Source organism: Melospiza melodia, chromosome 6 (genome assembly GCF_035770615.1).
Source record: "Melospiza melodia melodia isolate bMelMel2 chromosome 6, bMelMel2.pri, whole genome shotgun sequence".
Lineage (NCBI taxonomy): Eukaryota > Metazoa > Chordata > Aves > Passeriformes > Passerellidae > Melospiza > Melospiza melodia.
Genome location: NC_086199.1, coordinates 60,635,534 through 60,656,802, shown reverse-complemented (window position 1 = coordinate 60,656,802; position 21,269 = coordinate 60,635,534). Strand labels below are relative to the sequence as shown.

At 43.9% G+C, this 21,269-nt stretch overlaps 2 protein-coding genes across 2 annotated transcripts; both read left to right on the top strand.

Moving 5' to 3' along the window:
- Nucleotides 1-610: 610 nt before the first annotated feature.
- SAA2 (serum amyloid A2) lies at nt 611-2,536 on the top strand. Its single transcript, XM_063158593.1, has 4 exons — nt 611-1,020; nt 1,337-1,475; nt 1,781-1,919; nt 2,332-2,536. Exons 2-4 carry the CDS (start codon nt 1,358-1,360, stop codon nt 2,471-2,473), a joined length of 399 nt encoding a protein of 132 aa, XP_063014663.1. The 5' UTR covers nt 611-1,020; nt 1,337-1,357; the 3' UTR covers nt 2,474-2,536.
- A 289-nt stretch (nt 2,537-2,825) lies between these two features.
- Nucleotides 2,826-12,592, top strand: SAAL1 (serum amyloid A like 1). Its single transcript, XM_063158588.1, has 12 exons — nt 2,826-2,974; nt 3,244-3,357; nt 4,344-4,427; nt 5,987-6,066; nt 6,440-6,499; nt 6,757-6,872; nt 7,949-8,132; nt 8,387-8,469; nt 8,613-8,801; nt 9,609-9,805; nt 10,321-10,413; nt 11,001-12,592. Exons 1-12 carry the CDS (start codon nt 2,858-2,860, stop codon nt 11,091-11,093), a joined length of 1,410 nt encoding a protein of 469 aa, XP_063014658.1. The 5' UTR covers nt 2,826-2,857; the 3' UTR covers nt 11,094-12,592.
- Nucleotides 12,593-21,269: the final 8,677 nt, after the last annotated feature.

The window sequence follows — 21,269 nt, the reverse complement described above, 5'->3', positions numbered from 1 at the left end:
GGGCTCTCCTGGACTCACCAAATCATGTACAAGGCCACACAATGGGGACACCTCCTGCACACTCACTTGAGTGCAACTGCACTCGGCCCTGGAGTTTTCTGCAGAGGAAAGGGTTGTGTCAAGCTGTTAACCAAGGGGAGTGAGCAGGCTTTAAGCAGGGAGAGCACAGTGGGTACTTAAACAGTGAACCATGCCAATAGGGCCAGACAGTTGATTTAAAGTCTAGCAGAATTGTGGCTGTATGGATCTGAATTAAGTAAAATGTTTACTGCTGTGTCCAAAATTTTCCACCTGAGCCCCATGGAGCTGCTGTTGCAGCAAGGTAGCTGGAGACCCTCAAGAGGGGCCTGTAAGAGCAAGCCAAGGCAAAAGGAACCATTCAGAGCCCCTCGATGGTCCATGTGTCTGTGCTGTCTTAGATCAGCAGGGATGTAGGTGTATATGCTTTGCTTTGCAATGGAGTTAAGAGCAACACTTCACATTTTCCATTTCATTCACTCTGGAATTCATCTGGCAATCACAGCACACATGGGAATTTCACTTAGCAGTTTATGCAGCCCTTCTGGTAACATTCCTTGTGCACAGACACAGACCTGGCCTCGTGCTGCAATGTGCAGACAGTCAGGCACCTTCTCCTCCCTGCTCTGTTCAGTCCAAGATCCAAACAAAAGCATCACCCTTAAGATACCAGTAACACTTGAAGCACATGGAACTCTTCAGCCTTTAAGGCAGTTTATCAGTCTGGTTGTTATGAGAAGCAAATAGTCCCAAGGACAGCTGAAGAAGTGCCATAAAAGAAGTACCTCTAAAAGATTGCGTAACAGGAGCTGTGGATTTTCAGTAAGGACAAGTTTCCAGTAATGATTTCTGTGTTGAAAGTTCTGGTGGGGATTTCCCAGCCATGGGTATCCTTTCCAGTTTCCTCTTTTGAGGGGTTTGAATTTGCTTATAAATACCCTCTTTGAGTCTAAGAGCACACGAGACCATCTCCAGCTCCTTTGACTTTGCTGTTCTGCAGTGGTGAGTGACATTCTGAATTTGTGAGCTGTGTGCAGTGTTATGAGCTAGTGTTTTGGGAGTAGAACCAATGCTTTAGCATGTGGGGCTTCTTTGTACTCATGACAGGAGCAGCAGGAAGTGCTAAAATGCTGGTTTCTCTTGTGCACCTGCTTTTGTTGTGGAGCTTGTGGTTGCACAGAGGGCACCACTCCTTGCAGGGGGAGAAGGGGGTCCTGGGTGAGCCCTCAGCACTGAGGCAGCAGCCCAGACAGAGCTGGGGGTGTGGTGGGTTCTCAGTGGTGCTCCAGAACTGCTCATCTCTCTCACTGTCTCCCAGCTCCCTGCTTGGCCAGGAACCATGAGGCTCTGGGTCTGCATCGCGTTGCTCTCCATTGTCCTGTGTGTGAGTGCTGAGAGACCAAGGATAGTCCGAGGAATAGTCCAGGCTGGAAAATTTGCCCGGGATGCAGTGGGAGGTAAGCTGCTGTAACCAGGGGCCCTTCCCTCGGGAACCCTTCCCCAAGCACAGGCTACCAGCAGTCCGTGCTGCAGCCCTCAGAGCTGGGAAATCCTCAGCTCCACGTTAGAGACCCCCCGGTTTCTGCTGCTGGACGAGGGCCTCGATCAGCCCCACAGGTGCTTTCTGTGCAAAGGTGATGTGGGGCAGTGCCCCACTCTGTTACTGCTCCTTGGGGTTCAGCTCCTGGCTGAGGTGGTACCAAACTATTTCTGGTGTGACTTTTTCAAGTTAATATGGTTTCTGTTTCTCTGCCTTCTTCAGGGGCACGGGATATGTACAGAGCATACAGGGACATGCGTGAGGCGAATTACAAAGGTGCTGACAAGTATTTCCATGCCCGTGGGAATTATGATGCTGCCCGGAGAGGACCTGGTGGTGCTTGGGCAGCGAAAGTGATCAGGTAATGGAGTGTGCTTGGCTTGTTAACAGTGAGTTATTAGGGATCCAGGCATTCCAGCTGCAGTGAGGTCCTTTCAGACTTGTATTCAGCTTAGTACCTAGAAGGACAGTAGAGGGGAGGGGAAGAATTTCCCATCTGGGGTCTCTATAGGAATGGTGCCACATGAGCATGAGCCTTTCTTCTTGTCGGCCCAAGAAGGCAGATTGCTCTCTCTGCATTTCTGATAAGGAACTTTCCTTCATTGCTGGTTCATTTACCGACATAACAGACATAGATTCCACCGTGGGCTCTCAAAGGCCGAGCATGTGCTTGCATCTCACCCTGAGAAGCCTTACGGAAACCACGAGTGAGGGAACCCACACAAGGCTGAGTTAGATGCAGAGCGTTCAGGTGCCTTTTCTCCTCCCCACAGCGACGCCCGGGAGGGCTGGCAGAGCCGCGTGAGCGGCAGAGGCGCCGAGGACACCCGGCAGGACCAGGAGGCGAACAGATGGGGCCGGAGGGGCGGGGACCCGAACCGCTACCGGCCCAAGGGGCTGCCCAGCAAGTACTAGCGCTGTACTCCGCTCCTGCTACACATCGCTTTGTACTGCACAATAAAGGAATTCTCCTGAAAACTGTTCCCTTCTCTGCGAGCGTCCATCCTCCCGGGGCGCGGGACTGCGGGGGCGGCCGTGTCGGTGTCGGGGCATCACGGGGGCTGCCAAAGGGACCCCATTGGGACCCTCGGGGTGCCGCTCCCCGCCGAGGGAAGGTCCTGGGCGGGTGGGTCCCGGTGCGATCCCAGCACGATGCCAGCACGGTCCCGGTGCGATCCCGGTACAGGCCCGGGCGCGGGAGCCGGCAGCGGCCGCCGGTGGGCAGGGGGCGCTGTGGGGCCGCGGGCGCCGCTCCGGCCGCGCCGCCGCCTCGCTGCCCCGCACGGCTGTGGGGCCACCATGGACCGCAATCCGTCGCCGCCGTGCAGCGATGCGGAGGAGGAGGAGGGGGACGCGGTGGGCAACACGGTGTACAGCAAGCACTGGCTCTTCAGCGTCCTCACCCGCCTCATCGAGGTGCGCGGCCGCCGGGAGGGAGCGGGCGGCGGACCCCGCGTCGGTCAGCGCCGGGCGGGCGCGACGCGATCGCTGCTAGGGCCGGAGGGGACGCCGGGGACCAGCCGGGACAAACCCGGGGACAGCTGGGATTCACGGGGCACAAATCCGGGGGCCGGGGTGGGAACATAGTAGGAAAACACCGGGCGGGGACACAGCGGGGACACAGCGGCTCCCGGGTGGCGCCGTGGGTTCAGCCGGGTCGTTCCCTCCCGCCCCGCTTGTCCCAGGTCATCGCCCCCGCGGAGCCGGACCCCGGCGCCAGCCCCGAGGGAGCCCGGACGGAGCTGGACGAGGAGATGGAGAATGACATCTGCAAGGTGTGGGACATGTCGATGGACGAGGTAGGAGCCTTGTGCGGCACCTCGGGCCCGTCTGCCCCGAGTGTCCCGTCAGAATGGTGCTGGCAGCGGGAGAAGGCGGGGGATCAGCCAGCTCGCTCGTTCTGGAGCTGCTGCCCACGCCCGGGTGTGGGGCAGGACAGCTGGGCTGGGGCGGCACCGAGCAGCCTCACCTCGGAGCTGCCCTGGGGAGAGGAGCGGGGCAGGACAGCAGCTGGAATTAACTGGGGTGCACAGCCTGTGCCTTCAGCACTTGGATTATGGGGATAGTACTGGTACCATCTCTGAGCAGGCATATTTTCCTCTAGTAATTGTCATACGTCCTGATGGTAAGCATAGCTTTCTCTGATAGATAAACAGCCTTTCAAAGTTTAGCTGCAGACTTGCAGTGGCAGTGTAACACTTAGTATATTTCCCAACACTCTCAAATGCTGGAACAGATTCTTGAGATATATATATATATGTTAGTTTAAGTATTATTTTATTCCCTATCTTGTTACTCAGATTTTTTAAAGTAAACATGGAACATGGGTCTTGTACTCCCAAACATAAAAATAATTTTGTGTTTTAATGTGGTAAAATGAGGAAAAGATTTCTTCTTGTGTGTTCCAGTCAAGTGCTAATGGCAGTCCTTCACTTGCTTCTTTTTTATATGTCATGGTGATGTCATGCCTTAAAACATGATATTTACTGAATTCTGGTTGAATGTCTGTTTCTGTTGAGATAGGGAGCAATTTGCATTTTCTTGCAAATGTGACTTTTTGGCTCATTCCACAGCAAATCACTGGCATACTGAACCACCAGAGGGGCTTGCTGGCCTTCTCTCATTGAAAAACAAGGATTATTGGTATTAACTGTTGGCAAATAACAAATTCCTTGTAGTGAGTTTATCATCTCTTTGATCCAGTCCTTGTGCTGTGGGAGCATGTTTGATTTTGCATTTGGAAATTGCAGAGGTCCATTTACTTCTCCATTCACTTTCTCCACAGGATGTTGCTTTATTCCTTCAGGAGTTCAATGCCCCTGATATATTCATGGGAGTGTTTGCCAAGTCCAAATGCCCTCGGCTAACTGTAAGTATGGACTGCCAAAAAGCTCTCCTGTGTCAATAGCAATAGTAGATAGCTCTGTACATGCATTTGCATTTATCTCCCTTCTCCCATTGCACATGTAATGTATGAGGAGAACCAGGAGAAAACGTAAAATCAAATTGTAAAATGCTTTTTCACTCTGTTTTTAACATGCTCTAATCAGTAAGAATTTTGGTGGCGCTGGAGCTGGTACCTGTCTGCTCACACATCCTCATCTAGATACACTGATGAAGGACTGAGTTTATCAAACAGTTATAAGACCTTTTATAAAACCTGCAGTCTGGCCTTTTTTTGCCTTTTGACTTGTTTCATGATTACTGAACAGAGATGGCCATGAATTTGTTTAGTCAGACCTGCAGAAGTGTGGCTGGAGGCCAGGTGCCCACCAAAGCTGCTCTGTCACTCCCCTCCTCAGCTGGACAGGGGAGAGAAAATACAACAAAAGGCTCATGGATCAAGATCAGGGCAGGGAGAGATCACTCACCAGTTGCTGTGATTTTTCATGGGCTAGACAGACTCCACTTGGGGAAAATAATTTATTACTGATCAAATCAGAACAAGATAATGAGAAATAAAAAAAAATACAGAAGGTAATATTTGGAATTATTCAGACGCCAATACTTTAATTTGTTTTAATTTTCCACTTGTTTTGATGTCACTGATTTCCAACTTGTGCTATACAGTGCACTGCAAGCCTCAAAATAGGATTTTCAAAGGTATTCCGTGTTGATGTAAATCCTCTTTCTCAGAAGTTACCAGATGCTTTACTCCAGGAGATCAGTAGAGACAAATGGAGCTTTGAAAGTTTAGTACTTTGTCTTTGGAAAGTAGAACCCCAATCTGCAAGTGAGTGCAAGTTGGCTGTCACAGCTACTGTCATGAAACAGAGTTTGCTGGAGTGCCTGCTGAAATTTAGTGGTGGTTATAGCATGTTCATAATTAAGAAGACAACCTTAGTGGAAAGAGTTGATTCATGACTTTAAATTGCTGCAAACTGACTCACTTTGTTTTAGCACCAGTCACCTGCAGGTGTTTCACAGCTCTTATGGTCCTCCTTACACAAGTGTGCATCCTCTTAGTGATTACCTTGGCATGAATATCCTAATGAGATGCACTACTTTGGGGCTTGTTGTTTCTTTTATTGTTTTTTAGATCGCTTTAATCGGAAAATGGGCTTTGCTGGAAGCTTGTATTAAGGTCCCTTTCTTTTGTGAGCAAGGGAATATCATGAGGGTCAGGTTTTACTGATATTTTTGTTTTAGGATTCCTTTTGGCTTTAATAACAGGGCTCTCAAATCAGCTTCAAAACAGTATACAAAGAATATGCAAGCAGAGCTGATTTCAAGATACATTTGCTTTTATGGAGCACCTAAATATCTGCATAGAACCTGAGTGTATTTTAGGCTAGTCTGATAAAACAGAAAAATTTGTATGGAATCTGTGGAAAAATTTGTATTTTCTCTCTTGCTTTTGTCTTACGGCTCTGGAAGTGACATTGTGGGCTTGCAGTTGTCTCATTACAATGTGTTTTGACTTTCCAGGAAATCTGTGTGGGAATATTAGGGAATATGGCCTGTTTCCAGGACATCTGCATGTCCATTAGCAAAGATGAGAATCTTGGGTAAGTGTCTGTGTGCTTTGCACATGAACAGGTAGTGCTTGTCTGGACTCACAATCAGGAAATTCACGTTGGAGAAGGATCTAAGCTTGCCTGCCCAGCCTCATCTTCATTCATAACTTTTGGCTGGCCATGTTTGTGTGGGAAGTGCTCAGGAAAGGAAGAAAGGACACAGACCACTATTTTGGGGGATTTTTAATCACCAGTTACTTTTCAAGTTTAGTGGTCTTGAGGCACTGGAAGTGCATGCACAGTTAGGAAAAGCTGGCATAAATCTCAGAACATGGCTGCAGTTATGAAATTAATATTTTTATACCTTTTTAAAAATAAAGATGCATTTTATTAACTTTTTCCCCTCTGTATTTTCTCCTTAAAGCCAAGTGTTACTGCAGCGTTTGTGTGATTCAGACTCCCCAACCCTTCTGGAAACAAGCAGGTAGGACATCTCAGGAATTAATGCATCATTACTGTAGTTCTGCTGTGCTCTGAGGCCTGGGGAGAAAACTGACAAGTGGGCTCACTATTTTATTATCCTCTCATCCTTTCCTTTTATTGTTTCTGCATTTTTGTGGAATCACTTTGCTGAGTTAGATTCCTGTTTCTGTTTCCACTGTCATTATTTTGGATTTATACTGGTACAGCTAAAAGGAGTGAACTGGTTTCTAATGTATTAAATGTGGAATTCTTGCCTAGGTTGTTGTTAACTTGCCTCTCCCAGCCTGAGGTGGCCAATGTCTGGGTGGAGAGGATCCGAGAAAACCCCTCTGTGTACGACTGTGTTTGCTTCATCATGTCCAGCTCTACAAATGGTAAGGTGCCAGAACAAGCTGGGATTTAGTGGGTGTTTGCAGAAGATTTCAAATACAAATTTCAAATAGAAGTATTTTCAGTTGGGTTAATTTCTTTAAAATAAAGGAAACCTTGTGAGCTTAAAGGACACCAAAACAAACTCACCCCTTCATTTGCAGGTTTATACATATATAAAAAACCAAGCAGAAAAGCACTCATAGAGGAAGAAGAAAGCTCTGGGGGGGAATAAAAATATGTTTAAATTGAAGAAATTGTTATTTTCCACAATAAAAGAAAATAAATAGTCCTCATTCAGGGATATACATGTGTCATTTTTGAACCTTGAAACAAGACCTCATTTAATTTGTTTTTTTCAAGTCAGATATGGATTTTCTGTTTTTAAAACTACTGAATCTGTGGAATGTGAACTGGAGGAACAGTTCAGTTACCCTGGCAGCTGAATACTGTGCAGGCTTTGGGTATGCAGAGAGTGCCTCACAAATCTCTCTTAGCACTAATTTGGCAAAAACCACACCAGCCATCTAAAAATGGAAATATTTTCAATAGCATTTATGTTTAACATCCAACTCAGCTGTAACACTAGTTGTCATTTGTCAAGAATCCTAATAATACAGCTTTTTCAATTTTTAATACATTTTTTAATGCCAATTCTCAGAAATCCTGCTCCATCCAATTGAAATAACAGACCTGTGTAAGTAAAATGCAGATTGGCAGGTGGATGATTAGCATAAAACTGCATATCTAGGACCAAATCTTGAGAAGTTTTACTTCAGAAGCAGAAGTTAGGACTTTTCAGGAGCATAGCATCTCTTTGCAGAATAAAGTTACTGCTTCACATGTGGCATGACAAGGTAGAAGCTGTCAGTGGGCTTTCTCTATGTAGCCAACTCTTTACCTGGTCTATGCCACATAAAGGAATTAAACACAGCAACCAGTAGTAGGTCCCAAAGGAAGTTAATTTATTTCAGTCCTGAATTTACTCCAAATACTTGCATATACTAGCATTTTGTGAGCTAAGTTCTGCTCTTCATTTTTAGTCTTGTTGAAATAAAAAATAACATTCTCTCTTGTGCAGTTGAATTGCTGGTGAAAGTGGGTGAAGTGGTGGACAAGCTCTTTGATCTGGATGAAGAGCTGATGTTAAACTGGATCAAGAGTGGCACCTGTCGCTCTGTGGGACCCTCTGTAGATGATTCTCCTGAAGAACTTCCAGACTTTAAGATTGTGCCTTGTATACTTGAAGCAGCCAAGCAAGTCAGGTATGGGAGATTTCTTTTTGGTTTCATGGCTGGGGAGATTCCTTATAACCTTGTAGGGCCTGTGCCCAAACATCTTGCTTTTAGTGGCACAGTTTGACAAATCACTGGGATATGTTTTCCTGGACTTATGATTTGATATTTGTTTGCAAAGAGAATGGCAGTGGCTGCTGATGGGCTTCTCTGTGACAAAAACACAGAAGATAATCTCAGCAAGCAGCACTTTAATTTGTCTTTTTGATGTTTGTTCTGTGTAGATCAGATAACCCAGAAGGATTGGATGTTTATATGCATATCCTGCAGCTCCTGACCACAGTGGATGAGGGAATCCAGGCTATTGGTAAGAACCTGGAATTGCTGTGTGTGAGGGGACCAAGAGGGGCCATAACTCCTGGATCACCATGTATTTATTGGGGAGAACAGGAATTCAGTACCTGGAATAAATTTGTTGTGTTGGTGGGTTCTCTTTCTTTCTTTCTCAAGTGCAGGCTCCTGATGGAGGAAAAGAGACTTGGAGTTTGCTTTATGAGCTTGTTTGCCAGGAGCTTTGCCAGCCAGATGACCCACCCATCATTGTGCAGGAGCAGAAGACTGTGCTGGCCTCTATTTTGTCTGTGCTGTCTGCTATGTTTGCTTCACAGACAGAGCAGGAGTACACCAGGATGACGAAAAGCAAGTCATACTTTTTTCTGTTTTTTTCTTTTTTTTTTAATTTAATACTCACAGTTGGCTTTATGTGGCTGTGGAAGGTGGTTCAATTCAGTGACATTGCATACAGTAAGACTCTTCCCTCGTTACTCAGAATCACAGCTAGCCCAAAGTTCAGTTACCAGGTGGGCTATAAATTCTAAGGAGTTACAGTACCAGAATCTACAGATTCTGCTCAGTCTCACTGCAAACTAGTGAAAATTTCAGAATTTATTTTTGCTAAAATACAGTAATACATTATTACATTGTTATTTTATACATCATATGTACAACATATATTTTTATATAGTAATTTTTTTAAATTGGGGGAGATTCTGCACTTACTTAAATCCCTCTATAATTTCTTACTTTTCAATCCATGGAAAAATCTTTAGAATTAAAAGCCTGTCTTGAGAATGTGAGTCAGGGTCACCTGCAGCAGAAAGATGCTGTGCAGTTTGGTTTGTCAGGTAGGATTATCTGGATGCAAATTTACATACTGCCCTCACTGAGTACTACTAAAGACAGTTTCCTTCTCATGTTCCTTACACTGGCATATAGCTTTTATAGATACAGGTCAGCTTGCAGGAAAAATAATTTGGGTTTTCTACTACATTTCCACTTGCTTCTTTAAAACTGTCTTTGAGTAACAAAACACAACACTGTCAGATTATACATCCTTATAGCTTTTGTGTAAAAATCTGATGGTGTGTTTCAAAACTCTAATGCCTTGAAAGGATGGACAAGAATTTTCAGTGTTAAAGTTCACTGTTCTTGTTACTTTGTGTTAAGATATGCCACTGATTGGGAGCTTGATTCGTATTTTACAATACATGGAGGGCTGTGGGAAGAGAGCTGTTGAGAACTCCAAGGAATCTGAGCAAGAGGAGACTGGAAGGACTGATGTAAATGAGGAAGATTTCCATTTAAAAATTTTGAAGGATATTTGCTGTGAATTGCTTTCCAATATGCTTCAAGAACTAAACAAGGTAGGAATAAACAAAATTGTAGTAGGGATTTCTGCAGGGTAGTTAAGAAAAAGTATTTAATATTAATGTGGGCATTTTTCTGTGCAAGTGCAGTTGCTTACTGGGAATTCATTTGAGAATCAACCAGAAGTAGCAACATGTGTGGGAGATGGGAGGAACACAGGTTTTCTGAGGTGTGTGCCAAGATTCTGTATGATAAATTCTGTAGATATATGCTGCCCTTTCTTTTGAATGAAAGTCAATTTATTTAAGAAAAGGAAATACTGTCAATATATAATCTCACCTTCTCAGCTGGACCCTTTTAATTGTGGAAGCATTCAGGTTAAGAGACTTGTGATGTGTGAGTTTCACACCTTTTGGCATCAGCTGTCTCTGGCTTTCTCTGAGAACTGTAAATTCTGGTTGTTTTACCCATTTGTAAGAACAAAGCACATTCTGTAGATGCTGTGCACAGTTTTGAGTTTGTTCTTCCAACAACTGTTCATGACATGCTGGTTGCATTTCTGATTTTCCAGGAGAATACCTTGGAAGGACTGCACCAGGGACATCTGAATGAACAGACATGTTCCTGTGCTTTTCAGAACCTCTTACCTCTGTATTCTGCTTCGGTGAGTATGGGGCAAGGTCTGTGACACAGCTGAAAAAGTGCTCCTGGGTGGCAGTGCCTCTCCAAATCTGATACACGAACAGGACAGAATTGCTCAGGCACAGGTAAAACACCATCCAGTGCCAGACAGTCTTACCCCCTCTGTCTGTTCTGCCTCACTTCAGCCAGAGCTTTGCTGAGATCTTCAGCTGATGCCAGGGCCAAACTGTGCTGATGTGAATGGATGTCTGAAAATTTATCCTAGCTGAAAAGTTGTCCTGTATGTTTTTGTAAAGGAATTATTCTAAGTATTTTCCATAGGGAGCTTTTCTCTGGGTGATAAAAGTTTTTGTGTTTCTTTTAAACAAGAAAATAAGGGTTTGAGGAAAGTGGTACCATTTCAAAATATAGACCAACTGGAATTGTGAGGTTTAGGAGGGAGGTAGCTACTGTGGGGCATTTTCCATCATTCAGTGGCTGCTGCTGGCTGCTCTTATTGGGAAGGTAAAGAAGTAGAAAGAGCCCCTGTGCCAGTATAAGAATTCTGTGTTCCATGCAAGTTGGTTTTGGTTTTTATTTTTTCTCCTTGTGTGTGTGTTTTATTTCCAGGTGGAGAGTTTCCTTGAAGTCCTGCGTGAGGCTGATCAGACCCTTGCTGACAATCTAGAAAAACGTTTCCCAAGCCTGAAGGTTCACACCTAAGAATGTACATGAAATATTTTCCTTCTTTGGAATGAGGATTTTTGACTGTTTCATTACAGCATTTCAGGAATCAAGTTTTCAGTAAATGCAGGAGAATGAGTCAACCTCTTTACCAGCAGATGGCTTTTAAGAAATGTTCTGGGTAGCCCTGATTAACCTAGGGTTAACCTGGTCTGCAAGGGGAAAGAAATGACTGTCAATCACTTCTGCATCTTCCATCCTGTTTGCTCTGGTAATGAGAGACTGTTGATTTCTACTTGCTCTCCTGCAGAGTAGTTTTATTTGAATTACTCTCAATTCTGTGCTTTTCAACTGAAGTTGAAACAGCAAAATGAATGAAATGCACTGAGTAGTTCTTTAACATGGTGCTGGTTACTTTCAAGTTGCTGTTGGCAAAAGGAAGTTTGCTCAATAGAAATCCCCCTCAAGCATCTGATAAAAACAGTTAAATTATTTGGGAATTTTTTTAGATCATATCAATACCTTGAGCAGGTACTGTAACAGAAAGGTTTCATTCTGCTCCTTTGAAATCTTCACACTTCTACTGCAGCTCTGAGCTGTGGTGTCTCAGTGCTGTGCAGTTAAAGGATTTGAGAATATTGTTACCAATGGTCTGTGCTGCAGCTTCCAGCCATTGCAGGTAACTGCCCACAGTTCAGAGTTGCAGGGCAGCTTTGGATTCAATCCCTGGTGTACCTGCAGACCTGTGGGGTTTTTTCAGCAGTCTGTGCTTCAGTGTAGGAGTGTAATGTATCAGTTCTTTCCTTCTTGATCTGTTGTATGAGTTATCTCAGAATGGCATGAGAAATGCCATGTTTTCCATGGGGGAGGTTAGGGTGTTAGGTCACTTGCAGGAAATTCAGTGTACAATCTCCTAAAACTCCCATTTTAATTATATGATGTTTTGAGTGCATTGCATTTTTAGATCCTGTGTCTGCAGGCAATGGACCTGACATGTCCTGAGTCTGAAGAGACGGCACAGCAGCACATCAACCTCACTGTTTCTGTAAATGAGAGTGGAAAACAACTGGCCTTTATTAGGTTTGAGATGTAAAAGCAGATGGGAACCAGAGCATAGAGAATAACTGAGTGTCACATACACACATTCCCTGGCTCTCCAGGTTTTGCAGATTTAGTGTTGTGCTGGGCCATGTTGTGTTACCAGAGTTACCTGGACATGTGGTAAAATACAGTATGTGTATATGTATATATAACCTTTCCATCCCAGCTTCCAGTTTTCAAAACCAGTGCAATTCAGTCATCCCCCTGCCAGCAGCATCTTTGTTGTCAACAGAGAATTTGGAATTGCAAATACCTGACTTGTGTTGCCAAAAAGAATTGCCATGGTTTATATCAATTTTTGTATGCTATGTTTGTTGGAGAAATCTGGTGACTGTGAATCAGATGACACCATTTTTCATACTACTTTGACAGTTTTGGGATATTTTCTTAAACCTACAGATTTGTAATAAAGCTTCTTTTTTTATAAAAAAACCAAACCTGTATGCTTTCCTTCATTCTAGTGTCAATTAAATTTGTTTTCTGAGCCACTGGATATGTCTGTTACTCTTAAGTGTGTCAGTTGTAAAAAGAAAATCCAACCTCTTCATAATGTCTGTGTGCTGTAAAAAGTTTGTCTTCATTGAATATTTATTTTAACTCTTGCTTTTTTGCATAGTCATTTTTATGGTCTGGAAGTTAATGTGTGTCTCATCCCATAAACATTTTTTGAGCTTAGTTTGTCCCCAGCTGTATCATAAGTGTCTTCCACCATAGTGAAGAATTATTTCTGGTGTGCATCTCCTGGAATTTGTGGTAGTTGAAATTCTGCAGCAGCCATGTAATGTAATGTAGAAAAAAAAAGCTTAGAAAAGATCTGTTGTTTTATTTTGTTCCTTCTCCTTTTCAATACACCAATATCCAGTGTTGGCTGATGAGCTTTAAGTGATATTGATATCTGGTGCCTGTCATGAGACAGAAAAAATTACGGATGTCATGTGGGAACCCAGGTGGGTCCCATCCTCCTGCTCACCTGCAACAGAAGGAGCTGCAGGCATGGTCAGCCAGCCTTGCTTCAGCAGAATGGTAACTCAGGTATGCTGGGAATTTTTATTTTTTTATTTTTATTTTATCCTTGATGGCCAGGTTGGATTGGAGACTGGGATTCCCCCTTTGCCCACCCCTGTGCGGTGGGTGCGGCGCTGCCTTGGGAGTGAGGCTGGTGCCAGGGTGGATGAAGGGAACTGTGCCATGTTTGCGGGGCTCAGAGAGGGAAGAAATTATTTGTGGGGGTAGGTGGAGGATGTGTTTGGAGCTGGTGCACATGTGTTTCATCATCCTGCCAGCAGGGACCTCCCTTGGCCTGTGCTTCATCAGCAGCAGGTGTTTGGGGTTTTGGTGGGGTTGGGCTTTTAGCAGCATGTGTTTGGGGTTTTGGTGGGGTTGGGCTTTTCCTGGGGAGGGGCAGGGAGGTGTTTGGGTTTTGAATTTGGTATTTTTTTAAAATTCCCTCTCCTAGACCTGTTTTGACGCCCACTGACAAGGCTGAGCTCTCTAGGCCAGTTGATTCAGAATGGCTATCTGTCTGTCTACAAGCAGGTGAGCAGCTTTCTTCCAGACCAAAGATCTGATTAACTCCAGAACATCCTCCTTTGGGCAGAAATGAGAAGTACTTGTTGATGCTCTGTGCAGAGCTCTGAACAAAAGTGGGTACCTGAAGCATTGAACTAATACAGCAGGAGTTCAATCCTGCTTGGACAGAGCTGGATGTGACTTGTGGCATAAGAGCAGTCATAGAAAATTGAGGCAGAAGGCAGACTGGAAGGCCTTATTTTAAATTAGTCTTAATAGATCCATATAATAATTTTATTCAAAGATAGGATTCTAACATTCTGTTGACTCAACTTTTATGCACATGTGGTATCTTATCCCACATTGTAACTTTTTTCTGGTGGGACAAAGCACCACAAAACCAAAGAAATTTGGGATGTGGGAAAAAAAACAGTGGCATTGGAATGCTTTATCTGCTCCTTTGGTAGTGCAAGGAGGTGGTTACTGATATCCTAATGCTTGCCCAATATTCATGATGCAGATTTGTTCTTTCTCCATGAAACATAAAAGCTCTTATCCATGCTTCTCCATATCCATGTCACTCTGCTTGCTTAATTTTCTGTCACTACTATTTTAGTTCATATTTTTTCTAAATGCTGTGGTGAGTCCTTTGTAAGCTGAAACTGCTCTGTTAAAAACATCTGTCACTGAAACTAAGCTGCATCCAAAAGAGATAATAAGATAAAATCTTTATTTCTAAGTGAAGTATCTTCATAGTTTATTATATTGGCATTAAAAGGTACAGAGGTGTTACTGCAGTTTTGTTTGCCTGGAAAATCTGTGTTCTTTCTCACTTATTTTGGCTGCTACAGGGAGTTACAAAACCAGCAGTCTTTCTTTTATTTTTCACCAAAAAATTGGCAAATTTTTTTCCTAGAGCAGAATATTTTAGCAGCTCCCTAATGTATCTTTTATTTCCCCCTCAAAATTAATTGTCCTTTTTCAGTGCTCGCTTTGCTGGCGATGATGATGAAATTCACGTGCTCTGCCAAAGTCAGTGAGGAAGGAAGAACCTGCTGCACCTAGGGCAAGGACCAGTCTGCTGTGCTGTTACACAACCTCCCAAAAGCCCTTCATGTGAAGGCAAGCCCGGGCAGCCTCGTGCCTCAGCCCTGCAGTGAGTGAAGCCCCTCAGTCAGAGCCAACGGGGCGTGAGCTGAGGGAACCTGACATCACCAGCACGGCAAAACAAACCAGGTTATTGCCAACAGCTGTCCACTGAGGTTTGCAATGGGGAATGCTGCTCCTGCACCTCCTTTTGTTCCCCTCCCTGATTCACTTCTGCAAAAAGAAAGCAGGTTTTATAATGCAAGGAGGTGACATCTAAGATGGGTAAGAAAACGGGTTTGCCTCTGAGTTGTTACTGTGGAGAAAATGAATGAACACAGGGAAAACCCAGTGGGGCTCAATTTGTCTTTCTCCCAGGTCGTTGCATGTGAGCTGCAGGTCTTAGTGATGGCTCAGTAAAGTCTGAGAGCTGAATTTCATACAAAGGCTACTGTGAAAGAGCTCACAAAGAAAAGGTAACAGTGGTAGGAGGCTGTGAAGAGAAGACAGTAGTAGTAGAGGAAGAAAAAAGATTAAGAGATACCGGAGAAAGAAGGCAAATAGGGAAAAGCCTGGAAGAGTCCTGACAAAGAGGATAAATAGTAAGTGTGGTGTTGAAGGAGAAAGGTATCAGCAATTATGTTAGCATTCTAGATCTGGAATAGCTGGTGTGCAGTCACCTGTCGGAAGTCTTAGCATTGATTACATTTTCTGTTTTCAAACCTGAATTTCCTTTGCAGTTTCTCCTGATCTTATGGAAATGAGACAAGCTTAAGGTGAACATGAGGTCTTAAAAACCACAGCAGGTGGGCTATTGAGTATTGCTGGATTTTTTAAATTTCATTTTTTAATTCACTAACTCTCCCCCCATGTTTTTTGCTGGCCAGGTGAGGCATCGGGGAGCCAAATCATGATGGAGGTGAGGCAGTCAGGTGTTGCAAGCCCTTGTTTGGCATGGATCTTGACATGACAGAGGCAATTTGTGAAAGCAGGGTCCTGCAGGGTTGGTGCTTGCAGCCTGCAGCCTGCTCCTGGCACAGGCACAGTGACTGCCTGCATCTTTGTGCCCATGGTAACTTAAGTCCCATGTTGACACTTCCCCAGTTTATGTCCCTTCATCCAGTTTCCAAGGAAATCTTAGAAAAGCAAATGCACCTTGGTATTCTGTGTTGCAATAGTGGCAGTTATTTATTCTGAGCTTCAGGTTATGCAAACTTCATTTTAATTTTGCAGTGAGTTTGTATCAATATTATTTCTCTTGTCATGTATATAATTTTTGGTGACAGCTCTGTTTAAAGAAGATGTAACTTTAACAAGCCATCTGTTAACCTTACATAGAAAGGAAATGCTTTTGTCAATTATTCCAATGAAATCAGAAAAATAATTTCCTGGCCTCCAGTAGCAGACCAGTCTCCCTATCTTCTGTCAATAGGAGGATATTGAAACATGCAGGAAATACATGCACACTTTTATCCTGCCCTGCAATACAGCCACAGTGCTGCATTATAATTAGCCAGTGATGTCAGAAGGTTTCATTTTCCATGAAGACTTCTTTGTAGTGCACAAACTCTTTCATTCAACATCAGAGAGTTTCCTCATTAGTCAGGTGGGAAGGCTGGACACAGAAACCATGGGTAGATATTTTGAGTTTATGCCAGCCTGATTAGTAAAGATTTTGATTTAATAAGTTAAGAAAGTAGAAAAGAGGGGCAAACACTTCAGATTAGGTGGGAATGAAAAAACCTGCAAAATGACTCCATTTTGTCATTTAGGATGAAGTCATAACAATGGCTGAAAGGAAGGAAGAGCAGTAGTCGACAGAAAAGACTGGAATAATAGGGAAGAGAAAAATGAATGGAGAAAACATGGAAGAGCAAGGGAGCAGTCTGGTTTTGTGAGGTTAGTAGATAGAAGACATTTCTGAGTAGACAAAAAGAAACACAGGAAGCTGCCTATGAGCTGACAAATGGTGTAGGTCCAAGGAAAGTCTTTGAGAGAGATAAGTGTGTAGTGTGAGCTGCTCTTGTGGGAGAGTCCCAAGCCCAAATGAAGGGAAGATTTGTCCATTTCCTTCTTCCCTTATTGGAAAGGTTCTCAGAACTTTTAAAAGAAGATGGGAGATAGATGCAAAATATACTGGCATTTAGCTGCTCTAGAGAGGGTTTGGTCCAGGCCAATTCCTGCACAGTCCATGTGCTTATGGACACAAGCAAGAGCAGACAGGGATAACCCTGAGAGACAAACTTCTTGCAGCTTCCTTGCTTCTCCAGCCTTTCTGGACAGCAGAGCAGGGGGGTGAGGACAGCATCCAGCAGTGTGTCTGTGCACAAGTGCTTTTGAGCCCACCCTGCTCGCTTCCCTCTTGTCCAGCACTCAGTGAGAAACGTAAAGGTCAGAACCAGATCTTTTATTGCAGCTTTATCAGTAACTTTAACCAACAGATCTGGAGTCAACCCCCACAATGGAAGTATTGAAAATAGCCACAGTGCTACTCCACAGCTGTCAGCTTTTGCATTAGAAGAGCTCTTGATGCTGCAGTGTCACCTAGGAGGCAGACATTTCTTGTCCACAGTGTGAAGGCTGAGGGTGCTTTGTTGGAAGAACCTGCTGAATGTGACACTGCATGATGTGATTGCTCACACAGGGTAAAGGAAATGCTGTCATGATTTAATTAATCAGTTCTGATCTGCTGATCCCTGAGTTTACTTAGACTTGAAAGAAGTAAATATAATTAGATTAAACAAAGGTCTTTCCTTCCCGCACATGCTCTGGGCCCTTTTGCGTCTTCTGTGAGATAACAAAAAGCTTATGAATAACAGGCACAGAGGTCTTTGTTGTTGTTGTTGACTTAATGCAGAAGGCTGGCAGGAGGAATATTATGCACAGGTGCAGTATGCATGACATCAGAAGAAGATGACACATGGGTGCTTGAAATGAGTTTTTTAAAATTTGATTTCCAGTGTTAGGTTGCAAAAGGATAGAAACATCAAGGTTTCAGTGTTGCCTGTTGCAGGTCAGGTAATTTTGACAAAAAGTGGTAATGTTTGACTGAAACCTTATCAAAACAGAGGAAAGAGGTAGAAGAGGTTAGAATTCAGCCCTTGGTTTATCCAAAGGCTTTTTGTGTGTAACTGCCTAAAGCTGTGCAAGCCCTGGATACCTCAGTGTGATTCCACAGCAGGTCTGGATGGTTTTCCACCAGCCAGAGGTGGTTCCTGTGCAGTTGTACTGAGTGCCTTTGAGAGCACACTCACAACTTTACAGTGGCTTCTTTGGCCACAGACATTGTGTAAAACATGTCCTTGTCCAGTTGTGGGCTTCCTGCCTCCCCTCGCACGGAGCTGTTTCTGCCAGCAGCTGGGACCTGCCCTCTCCAAGCGCCACATCTTCGTTCCTGGTCTTGTGTCTGTGCTGGAGAGCTTTGTGGAGGGAGATGTGGCTTGGGGAAGTCAGTTCCCTTCTATTCTACTGCATGTACTCATGTCATGTGTTTGTCGTTCACAAGTGACCCAGCATGTGGCTGTGCAGATGCCATTTATGGTGTGCTATGCTAAATTTACCAGAAAATCCCTGATAACTCCATTTACCATATGGTTTTTCAGGTGAATTTGCCCCTGTCTTTTGGGAAGTTAATTCTAGACTGTATTTTTCTAAATTGTTTGTACTAATGGGGTAAGAGAAAGTGAATGGGGTGAAGAAGCCTAATAAAAATGACAAATACCCAATCTATTTAACCCCCTTTGCTCACTGGAGTAATTTTCAAAAAAAAATCAAGGTCAACATTGATTAACACAAATTGTTCTTGACTAAAATCAGATTTTAAAATAAGCAAATATTTTGTCCACGTAGTTTGCCAGATATTAAAGATTAGTTTGACTCATCCAGAATGAATTTTTTCCCATCTTTTCTTTCTAAAAATTGGTACTGACTTTTCCAATCCGTAACTCTTTTCCATTTAGTCCCTACTAGCAAGTGAATAGGTGAAAAGAATTGTGACTAGATGGGAGGCACAGTGACAGTTCACTAAATATATTGTAAATTGCACTGAGCTCTGCTTGCACCTCTTTGACAAATCCTCATTAGCCTGTTTTGGTTTACAGTTGCACCCTCTTGTCAGTTGTAAGTCTGCTCACAGTTTACCACCCTAATCTTTTATCCATGATCCTGGTTACTATTTAGCTAATGCTTTCAACCTTAAATAAGCTTATAATGTTTATTTCTCTGAAATAAAATTTTGTACCTCGTGTCCCTAGAAGCAAAGCTCTCTAATCAGGCAGATGAGACTCATTAGTGTTACATTTCAAGGAGCCTTACTTTGATCCAAATTAATTAATTTTGCCCCAATACAGAATTGTCCTAACTATAATGGGAACTAAAATCTAATAAGATAAAAGAAATTCAGAGGGGAAAAATATCTGTCATGAGAACACAGCAACATGAACAGCTTTTGCCAGTCTTGAAAATGATGATGTGTTTCACAGCTCTGAGGCTGGACATTTTACAATTGCCAGTGTATTTAAAGTTGCTGCTGTGAATTGATGGGTTTACATTGCTGGTTTCCATCCCTGGAGCAAAAAGTGACTGTGATTTAATTTATGTTGTTCATGCTGGTGAATGGCCAGTGTCTAGACCAGAGGCTGCCCTCTGTCATCTGTTTCCTGTGTGGTTTCAGGACTTCAGTGAATGGGGGTGTCTGAAATCTGTGAACAGAGAATGGTCCATCCTCTGAGCTCACGGTGTGAAACCCTGAGGGCTGGAATTTAACAGACTGGCTGGGAATGAGCAGCCTGACCATGGCCTCTGTTTCAGAATGGCTGATCATCTTCAGCACGGGGTGAAACACCCCAAAAACCTACTGGAACAGGCAAACCCAGTGTCTTCTGGCATTGTTTGGGCCTTGGAGTCATCTCTTGAGTTCTCTTGGCTTGGCTTGTTTAGGGTGTGTGAAACTCATGGCATACATTCAGCAAATCTAACATTGGATACACTTCCTAAACAAATGTGAATATGGCAGAGGCTGGTTCCTGGCCCAAGCCTGTGGTGAGGCTGTCAGAAGTACCTGGAGAGCTTTTGTTCTCTTTCCTGAGTGGATCAAAGTCTGCTGAATCGCTTTCTGAGCCCTGCTTACTCATTTCATTAGTGAGAACAAAGCTTTCCCCTTTGTTCACTTCTCCACCTCACTCTGAATACACAATATGCTGCTGTTCTACTAATTAGGCCAACAGGCTGAGGTTAACAAACACTCTGTGACTGCTCTTATCAGCAGCCTTATTTATGCATTTGACTATTTTGCTTTGTGTTCGTCTGTGATGTGAAAGCACTGGATAATTCCTGAGGTTTTGTAGTCATAATGTGGCAGAAATAATGGTACCAGGGTGGTTCTTCAATGAATGGAGTCCACTTATACCATAACTTGTGCCTAAGGGATGGAGAAGTATCAGGACCTGGTCAGAAGTAATCCCTGAATGCCATAAGGGGCTGTTTTCAGTGATGGTGGCTGAGGCTGCCTTAAGCTCTGGCACACTCTCCTCTTTTTGGTTTTGTCTTTCATTTTCAGGTTGGGCATCTTGCACCTGTACCTGGTGCCAGAGCCATCAGCACTGAGCAGCTTCTCAGCCTCCCCACCCTTGCCAGGCTCTGGAGCTGGGGCCAGGGTGGTGCAGGGCAGAGCTGTGACCTGGCTCAGCCTGTGAGAAACCAGCTGGGAGCCTCCCCTTCAGCACAGCAGAGCAGTATCTGCAAGGCTCCATGGAATATTCCCTTGTCCTCTCCAGGCTGCGCTGCATTTCCAGGCAGCAGGTAGATCTGTTTGTTGAGCTTTTCCACTTGGTTTTCCCCATCTCTGTTTGATGGTTCTGGCTGGACTGAATGCTGTTTGCTCTAGTAACACAGGGAATCTCTGCTGGCTGGTTTGGGACCATGTTTAACTTGAGGTGACTTGACCAACCCCAACAGATAAGGAAATAAAAGGAAGTTGTAATTGGCACTTCTGTACCCAGTAACTCCAGAGTAATTGGAGCAAAGAGCTCTTTCAGGGCTTTGGTTCCCAGCCAGATATTCCCAAATAATCAAACTTTGGTTTGAAATGTAGCTGATTGATATTAATTTTGTGATATTATTTTCCCTAGAGAAAACAAATCAGAGCCTGGTTTGTCCATTGTCCCAGCAGCATCTAAACTAACCTTTTGTAAGGAGTTTACAAAGGTGCTGTCAGGAAAAACTATACCTTATTTGCTCAGAGCAGCAAATAGCTCATGTCACTTGTGATTTCATTTAGCTTTTATGAAATGAAAAATATTTCCTGCCTCAGATGAAAAGGCTAATATTGCTTCTTTAAACAGTCCAAAGCAAATATACAAACAGTGCATGGTCTGTTGGCTGGCTGTGCTTCAGCAGGTTTACACAGCAGCTCTGGCTTTTCAAAAGAAGTGTGCTTGAAGGCTGTTGATACTACAGCTGGCTGAGACACGATGAGAGGGTAATTTACCTCATTGGTTCTTGCACTTTTCATTGGAAAAA

Bases quoted from the DNA above. Each gene is read 5' to 3' on its own strand.
- SAA2 (XM_063158593.1), top strand. From the start codon at position 1,358: ATGAGGCTCTGGGTCTGCATCGCGTTGCTCTCCATTGTCCTGTGTGTG. The intron at 1,476-1,780 runs GTAAGCTGCTGT...TGCCTTCTTCAG, and splicing joins TGCCCGGGATGCAGTGGGAG to GGGCACGGGATATGTACAGA. The intron at 1,920-2,331 runs GTAATGGAGTGT...TCCTCCCCACAG, and splicing joins TGGGCAGCGAAAGTGATCAG to CGACGCCCGGGAGGGCTGGC.
- SAAL1 (XM_063158588.1), top strand. From the start codon at position 2,858: ATGGACCGCAATCCGTCGCCGCCGTGCAGCGATGCGGAGGAGGAGGAG. The intron at 2,975-3,243 runs GTGCGCGGCCGC...CGCTTGTCCCAG, and splicing joins TCCTCACCCGCCTCATCGAG to GTCATCGCCCCCGCGGAGCC. The intron at 6,873-7,948 runs GTAAGGTGCCAG...TCTCTTGTGCAG, and splicing joins CATGTCCAGCTCTACAAATG to TTGAATTGCTGGTGAAAGTG.